Source organism: Ictalurus furcatus, chromosome 29, assembly GCF_023375685.1.
Source record: "Ictalurus furcatus strain D&B chromosome 29, Billie_1.0, whole genome shotgun sequence".
In the NCBI taxonomy this organism is placed as follows: Eukaryota; Metazoa; Chordata; class Actinopteri; order Siluriformes; family Ictaluridae; genus Ictalurus; species Ictalurus furcatus.
The window spans coordinates 13,010,385-13,019,444 of record NC_071283.1 but is presented as its reverse complement, the minus strand read 5'-3'; the positions used below and the strand labels follow the sequence as shown (position 1 = coordinate 13,019,444).

At 36.3% G+C, this 9,060-nt stretch overlaps 1 protein-coding gene across 1 annotated transcript; it reads left to right on the top strand.

Annotated features, from left to right (window-relative positions):
- Window positions 1-855: 855 nt before the first annotated feature.
- On the top strand, window positions 856-8,540 carry LOC128604048 (mucin-5AC). Its single transcript, XM_053618819.1, has 8 exons — window positions 856-1,134; window positions 2,850-2,906; window positions 3,056-3,868; window positions 5,485-5,615; window positions 6,001-6,062; window positions 6,171-6,289; window positions 6,561-7,048; window positions 8,505-8,540. The coding sequence occupies exons 2-8, from the start codon at window positions 2,873-2,875 to the stop codon at window positions 8,538-8,540; spliced, it is 1,683 nt and encodes a 560-aa protein (XP_053474794.1). The 5' UTR covers window positions 856-1,134; window positions 2,850-2,872.
- Window positions 8,541-9,060: the final 520 nt, after the last annotated feature.

The following is a 9,060-nucleotide window of genomic DNA, read 5'->3' as shown; positions in this document are numbered from 1 at the left end:
CTCTTAATCCTCTCTGCTCCAGGGGCACTGTATCATGGCCGACCATGTGCTCTTCTTGATCATGCAAACCTATTGCAATTTACAATGAGATTTCAATCAAAGAAAATGGCCAATGTATGTGTTTTGTTTCAGAATGGAAAATGGAAAACAAGGTAACAGTGTTTTTATTTAAAATAAATAAAAATGCTTTTAATTGTTTCAACTACATGTTTCACCACACAAAGAAGAAATCAAATATTCATGAATCCAAATAGGAAAACATCCACTGCAGTGGAACACAAAAGTGTATTTTGAATGATTATGATATTTTTAAATTGCCTCACCTGGAAAAACCTGCAGATTTTTTCAGCCAACATGTTGTCCTCCTTTGTTGTCAACATCTTACTAATTAAAAAAAAACAAAACAACATTGCGTATTATCTGTATGTCAGGGACAAACAGCAATCTTCTTGTTACTAGCTATCCATGCTGATACACATGTGGGTCATTCACGATAATAATTTTAGCCACAAGATGAATATGAAATGATGAAAAACACGCAAAGGAAAAATCCGAGACAGTTTGTAATATTTTGTGTCTGAAAGCCAATGTAATGCTTCCATATAAGTTATTTGTCACTTAAAAAGTGAATGACAGATGGACAGATTGCGTTATAAAAATCTATTTACAAATAAAGTATGATATTCTAAAATTATCATGTAAGATTATCTTTAGAATGTTCCGATAAATTTAACAGTTGTTTTACAAGTATAGTTCAAATATATTTGTTTTTGAGTTTGTGACAGAATCTCATCACAGCAGGATTTGAAGCTATTGCATTTGTTTCCTGCACTTGCATAAGAATGGAATGAGGAATACAATGACTAGTTAATCCAATACAAAAGAAAAACATCAAAGTGTCTTTAGGTCCTGTATGACGAGGTGAAAACTGATGACAGGTATCAACTCCCAGTCAGCATCACAGGAAAAAAAAAAGGTTATTCATTGTAGATACACATAGCCTATAAAAACCCCAAAACAATACAAGCACTGCTTTAGTAACCTGAATATTGGGACTATGACACTGACCTGAGACTGAGGACTGTAATTTATAGAACTCTAACTTAACTCTTAGAAAGATTACAGAGCAACTGGGTGAGTTTAACATCTTGCATATTCATTAAAAATAAAAGTAATAGCTTTATTCATATCTATGACAATAATTATCATAAATTATCTCAGCATTAAAACTGACTTTAAGAAAATATTTTGCCATACATTTAAATGTTTTTGCATTTAAATTTTCTCTTTTTTCTAATGTGTTATTTATCAAGTGTGATTCTAGATATAAAGTTTCTTTAAGATTTGATTCAGATTCATTCATCAGCAGAGACACAAAACTACATTGAATTTTTTTTATTGACGTTACTTAGGTTTAATAATTCACATAATCCTTAACAAGACATGCAAACAAGGTGTCACTCAAAGAGATCTTTACTATATATCTGTGTGTATTTTATTGAATCATCTTTGATCTGAGAACTGTATCATTGTTCTGTGTGTGTGTGTGTGTATATATATATATATATATATATATATATATATAATGTCTCCTGTGATGGACTCTGGAAGACACCAAGATTGCAAGTGCCCCATTTGTCATAGGGCCATACAGGGCCCAACAAAATAATGAATTTTATATATATATATATAAAATTCATTATTTTGTTGGGCCCTGTATGGCCCTATGACAAATGGGGCACTTGCAATCTTGGTGTCTTCCAGAGTCCATCACAGGAGACATAATCTACTTAATTATTCTCTAAATCTCTAAGCAAAAGAAAGGTTTTGCTTATGCAATTTTTCACTAAAACATATATAGGCGGGGCAAAGAGTTGGTGGATCGATTCCCGCTTCCGCTCCCCATGCTTCAGTGGTTTCATGCAGAGTACGCCAGAAATTGTCCGTAGCATGTGAATGTGTGTGTGATTGTGCGATGGGTTGGCACTCTGTCCAGGGTGTCCCACGCCTCATGCCCCAATGCTCCCTGTGACCCTGTGTAGGATATATATATATATGCTCACAGATAAAGCAAAAGGCAAAAGTTATTGGGGGAAAAAAATCCTTTCCAAGCTATTGACAAAAACTGTTGACAAAAACTTAGTGATCCATGGAAATCTGTTGAGAGCTGGCACAATCCTTTTCCAGTGACCTGCAAAAATTAAGTAAAGCTTTTAGTGAAAGAGACGAGGAAGATATCAGGGCTTTCAGGAAACACTGGGATCCAAAAGTTAATGTCCTGTCATTGCTTTAATGCCCAGTAGAATTCAATATTATATCTTATAACTACAGCAGTGTCATTTCAAGTAAAATATTCAATACCGTGAAAGAAATGTAAAAAGAAATTAGTCTTTTAAATTACTATCCTCTTAAGAATCTGATATAAATTTGAGTTACTATAAGCAGTTATTCAAATCAGTAGATCATAATGTGCACAAAGGTATTCTCTGGATTTCATTCTTAAACTGCTATTTATCAGTACTTCCGAAACTTGCAGATATCTTTACATCTGAAGGCAGGTAGTTACAAAATTATTGTGAGAAACTCCCCGGACTGGTTGAGATGCTGAAACCTTTTCAGTAGAAAAGGCCCCAGGGCTTTAAGGAAATAATATGTTAAAAAAACCTGGTATCTAAATATTAGCATCAGACTGTGAGATTTCTTAGCAATGAACAGAATATTGTTGAATGCAGAAGAAAAAAAAAACACAACAGAACACATAAAGATGTGATTTAACAAAAAATATGGCATATTTTTAAAAGCTTTTGATTCCTAAAAATTGTATAATAATTTATGCTATATTATTTAAGGGTGTAATTGGAAAACAATCAAGATGAAGAGAGAAGAATGGATCCTGTTCATAATAAGTAAGTTCTTGATCCAGGCTGATGTTTTACACCCAATTCACACAATGATAAGGATAAAGTATTTATTGCTTATTGCAGATTTTGTCTGATAGATAATAATAATAATAATAATAATAATAATAATAATAATAATAACTTTTGCACATTAGGTGTCATTCTTCAAATTCCATTAAAAACTGCTGGTGTCACATGTGGAATATCAACAATGGTTCCTTTAGAAAGCACCCTTGGAAACTCAACTAGTCTTAGTGAATCATCAGAAAATGCAGTTGTTACATCTTCAACATCACCAAGTTGTTCTGCTGGAACAGATGTGGAAAGAACACTGGGAAACTCAACTAGTCTTACTGAAACAACAGAAAATGCAGGTGTTACATCTTCAACATCACCAAGTTCTTCTGCTGGAACAGATGCAGGAACAACACTGGGGAGCTTAACTAGTCTTAGTGAAACATCAGAAAATGCAGTTGTTACATCTTCAACATCACCAAGTTTTTCTTCTGGAACAGAAGTGGAAAGAACACTGGGAAACTCAACTAGTCTTACTGAAACATCAGAAAATGCAGGTGTTTCATCTTCAACATCACCAAGTTATTCTGCTGGAACAGATGCAGGAACAACACTGGGGAGCTCAACTAGTCTTAGTGAAACAACCACACTGCAGACATCAACAGCTGTTACATCAGAACCAGCATCTAGCTCTCCTTCAGAATCAACTCCAGCTATCACACTGCAAACATCAACAGGTGTTACATCAGAACCACCATCTAGTTCTCCTTCAGTACCAACTACAACTATCACACTGCAGACATCAACAGGTGTTACATCAGAACCACCATCTAGTTCTACTTCAGTATCAACTACAGGTACCATACTGCAGACATCAACAGGTGTCACATCAGAACCACCATCTAATTCTACTTCAGGATCAACTATGGCTACCACACTAGAAAAATCAACAGGTGAGACATTAGAATATTATTTATATATATATATATATATATATATATATATATATATATATATATATATATATATAAATATAAAATATTCTATGTATTTATGTCGCATGATGTTTTTTTTACTTCATTTATGACAATGGAACATTCAGTTATATATGAAAGTATTTTTAAAGGGGTCATATCATGACTTTTAAACATTTATAAACATTAATTATGTTGTTTCTTGGGTGTAATAAAATAGTTAAACATGCTTTAATGTTTAAAAAAAAGCATTATTTGTCAAATACCGTACATTTACTATAGTACCTCTATTCCCAGACAGCCTAAAAAGGCTCCGATATCTGCAAAGCCCCTCCTTCCCTCCTGATTGGCCAGCTCACCCATTCCATTGTGATTGGCCAAAAGCTTTGCGTGTCAGAAATTCAACACCCCTCACCTTTAGCATTAGCCTCCAAAGCTTCTAAAGCAATTCTAAGCTCCTAAGCAACATGTCATCGGTTTTACTATATCAGTTCAAGCCAAAGTCCAATTCAGAAAATGCGGATGGTTGAGCGGAACCCACTTTGCAAACACGACTTGAGCAGAACACAGTTGTAAGTTTTTATTTTATAGCTCTGTCACCTTTCAGATACTATGTAAATTCCGACCCTGCTGCTGGGGCTAACTATGCTGTACACAGCCGCTGTGTACATAGGTACTCATGCAATATATCTTTAGAACGCTAAGATTCTTGTGATTTGACTGATATAAACTGTTTCAAGATACAATCACAACAGCAGCTACAATCAAAGTCTCTGTCAGCCCACCAACATACAAACAAACACTCAAAACTGAGAAAACTTAGCAAACTTTAACTAGCATGTTATCAGTGGTCTACAACCGAGCCACAACACAAAACTCTGCATTTGAACAGTCAGTAGCAGATACTTAATAAAATATTCACATACAGTTACAGGTTCTGATTCAGAAGAGTGATATTGTCCGAGCAAAGTGGGAATCCCCCAACTTTTCAGGAGTAGCCTTCGCGTATAGCCTGCCGGGTACTCTCCCAGGTTCAGGAAGCTGTCCACCGTAAAATGCGCTGTGCACAAGTAAACTTTTGGGATGTACTGCTCAGGAACAGCGTTATAAATAAACAATAACCACCGAGTCCTAATTTCGTCCGTTTTCGAAAGGCTAAGCAAAGAGGTTTTGCTTTCGCAACGAAACACACAGCGTCTCTGTGACATGGCGACTGAAAATACTGAAGCCTCGCCTTTTTTCTTCGTGGCTGCCTTTGGGTGGGATGATGCTGAGCATGCACGCTGTGATGTAGAGAAATCACGGAAGTAAATCTGGACTTCGAACGATGCATTTTGGGCATGTCTGGAGCAGTGTTCTCTGTTAGATAGAATTAATCCCTGTTGAGGAAAGTGTGAGTTTTGGAACTTTGCAGAGCTTATACATAGGCAAACAGATGCATTATAATCCCAAACAGAAGGAGAACATTAAAAATCATGTTATGACCCCTTTATTTCACTCAGCACATACCTTGGTATTCTCAAAACTCATGTGATGTTGAAATGAATATTTATGTTATATTTCACTTTTGATTTCTATGTGACCTTTTTTCACAGATTCCTCTACAACCGTAGGCCAAGTTCTTACACTGGAAATTAGCTTCATCACTGCAGAGCCATTCAGTAATGACTTATTAAACACAACTTCACCTGCTTACACTGAACGTGCAAAACGTATCACAGATGAGGTCTGTTTCATATAATAAAATATGTAAATGCTATGATAATTGATTACTTGCATGATAAAAGAAATATCTAGACCAACAGTCATTATTCCTTTGTGTAATTTAAAAAATAATTAAATAAATAAATGAAATATCACTCTTATTGCAGTGCTACTATGTATTGCTTTCTTATTATTTTAATGTGCACTTTGATGTTGGTGATCACATTCAAACCCTTTGCCTTGTCCTTCAACAAGAGTAAAACATAATGTTATATAAGCAAAAATTCCAAGCACCTTGTGCACACATCTTCATAGTTTTGTATCAGTGGCAGTGATTTTGGACCTCTGATATAGACCTTGCTTTGATTCATTACTGCGATTTTAATGATGGGATTTTCTGTTTTCAGTTTGAGCCAGTTTTTAAGAACAAATACATGAACTTCATTAATCTGAGAGTGATTGGTTTCAGGTGTGTAAGTTTGCTCATGCACCGTTTACTGAACATTTTTTTATATGATTGTTTCTTATATCACTTGGATGATGAATAACCTTTTCAACTGTGTTCTTGTCCATATAGACCTGGGTCAATCATCTCAGACATCAGTGTAACACTGAATGGAAGTCTACCTGATATTTCTTCAATCAATGAGACTATGCTCAGTGCAAATACGAGCTTTGAAATTACAAGCCTCAGTGGTAAGCCATGGGGGAAAACACAACTTTGTAATTAAAATTGAAAATTGTCATTTAAGCTCTTGAATTGTAAACAGTAGATCAATTCACTGCATAAAGTATGATCATATTGTTCTAACAGTAGTCAGTCTGGATAGGTTTCACACTTATAATAAATGGTGATTGTCTAGCTGTCCTATCACCAAAATGTAATTTTTATGAAAAATAAAAAAATGTATCTAACTACATATCTTACTGTATGAAATATGTATCTTTACTTTTCTCTTATTTACAGTAAATGAAGTTTCATATAAACCACCAACAACAACTATAACACAGACTTCAACAACTGCAGCTACAACAGAAATGACAACAGAAGTTCCAGCAAGCACAGATAGTACCACAGTTGCTACTTTGGAAACAGCAACAAGTACTGCTACCCTGTTGACTACAGAGAGTACACTGCAAACGTCAACAGATGTCACATCTGAAACAGGATCAACCACAGCTATCACACTGCAGACATCAACAGCTGTTACATCAGAACCACCATCTAGTTCTGCGTCAGTATCAACTACAGCTACCACACTGCAGACATCAACAGCTGGTACATCAGAACCACCATCAACTTCTCCTTCAGGATCAACCACAGCCATCACACTGGAAACATCAACAGCAGTTACATCAGAACCACCATCAACTTCTCCGTCAGTACCAGCTACAACTACCACACTGCAGACATCAACAGCTGTTACATCAGAGCCACCATTAACTTCTCCTTCAGTACCAACTACAACTATCACACTGCAGACATCAACTGGTGTTACATCAGAACCACCATCAACTTCTCCTTCAGAACCAAGTACAACTATCACACTGCAGACATCAACAGCTGTTACATCAGAACCACCATCAACTCCTCCTTCAGGATCAACTCCAGCTAACACACTCCAAACATCAACAGGTGTTACATCAGAACCACCATCTAGTTCTCCTTCAGTACCAACTACAACTATCACACTGCAGACATCAACAGCTGTTACATCAGAGCCACCAACAACTTCTCCTTCAGAACCAAGTACAACTATCACACTGCAGACATCAACAGCTGTTACATCAGAACCACCATCAACTCCTCCTTCAGGATCAACTCCAGCTAACACACTCCAGACATCAACAGGTGTTACATCAGAACCACCATCAACTTCTCCTTCAGAACCAAGTACAACTATCACACTGCAGACATCAACAGCTGTTACATCAGAGCCACCATCAATTTCTCCTTCAGAACCAAGTACAACTATCACACTGCAGACATCAACAGGTGTTACATCAGAACCACCATCTAGTTCTCCTTCAGTACCAACTACAACTATCACACTGCAGACATCAACAGGTGTTACATCAGAACCACCATCTAGTTCTCCTTTAGTATCAACTACAGGTACCACACTGCAGACATCAACAGGTGTCACATCAGAACCACCATCTAGTTCTCCTTCAGTACCAACTACAACTATCACACTGCAGACATCAACAGCTGTTACATCAGAACCACCATCTAATTCTACTTCAGGATCAACTATGGCTACCACACTAGAAAAATCAACAGGTGAGACATTAGAATATTTTATATATATATATATATATATATATATATATATATATATATATATATATATATATATATATATATAATATTCTATGTATTTATGTCGCATAATGTTTTTTTACTTCATTTATGACAATGGAACATTCAGTTATATATGAAAGTATTTTTAAAGGGGTCATATCATGATTTTTAAACATTTATAAACATTAATTATGTTGTTTATTGGGTGTAATAAAATAGTTAAACATGCTTTAATGTTTAAAAAAAAGCATTATTTGTGAAATACCGTACATTTACTGTAGTACCTCTATTCCCAGACAGCCTAAAAAGGCTCCGATATCTGCAAAGCCCCTCCTTCCCTCCTGATTGGCCAGCTCACCCATTCCATTGTGATTGGCCAAAAGCTTTGCGTGTCAGAAATTCAACACCCCTCACCTTTAGCATTAGCCTCCAAAGCTTCTAAAGCAATTCTAAGCTCCTAAGCAATATGTCATCGGCTTTACTATATCACTTCAAGCCAAAGTCCAATTCAGAAAATGCGGATGGTTGAGCGGAACCCACTTTGCAAACACGACTTGAGCAGAACACAGTTGTAAGTTTTTATTTTATAGCTCTGTCACCTTTCAGGTACTATGTAAATTCCGACCCTGCTGCTGGGGCTAACGATGCTGTACACAGCCACTGTGTACATAGGTACTCATGCAATATATCTTTAGAACGCTAAGATTCTTGTGATTTGACTGATATAAACTGTTTCAAGATACAATCACAACAGCAGCTACAATCAAAGTCTCTGTCAGCCCACCAACATACAAACAAACACTCAAAACTGAGAAAACTTAGCAAACTTTAACTAGCATGTTATCAGTGGTCTACAACCGAGCCACAACACAAAACTCTGCATTTGAACAGTCAGTAGCAGATACTTAATAAAATATTCACATACAGTTACAGGTTCTGATTCAGAAGAGTGATATTGTCCGAGCAAAGTGGGAATCCCCCAACTTTTCAGGAGTAGCCTTCGCGTATAGCCTGCCGGGTACTCTCTCAGGTTCAGGAAGCTGTCCACCGTAAAATGCGCTGTGCACAAGTAAACTTTTGGGATGTACTGCTCAGGAACAGCGTTATAAATAAACAATAACCACCGAGTCCTAATTTCGTCCGTTTTCGAAAGGCTAAGCAA

Coding starts and splice junctions, on each gene's coding strand:
- LOC128604048 (XM_053618819.1), top strand. CDS start 2,873: ATGAAGAGAGAAGAATGGATCCTGTTCATAATAA. Junction 3,869..5,484: donor CACACTAGAAAAATCAACAG/GTGAGACATTAG, acceptor CTTTTTTCACAG/ATTCCTCTACAACCGTAGGC. Junction 7,049..8,504: donor CACCATTAACTTCTCCTTCA/GTACCAACTACA, acceptor GTCACCTTTCAG/GTACTATGTAAATTCCGACC.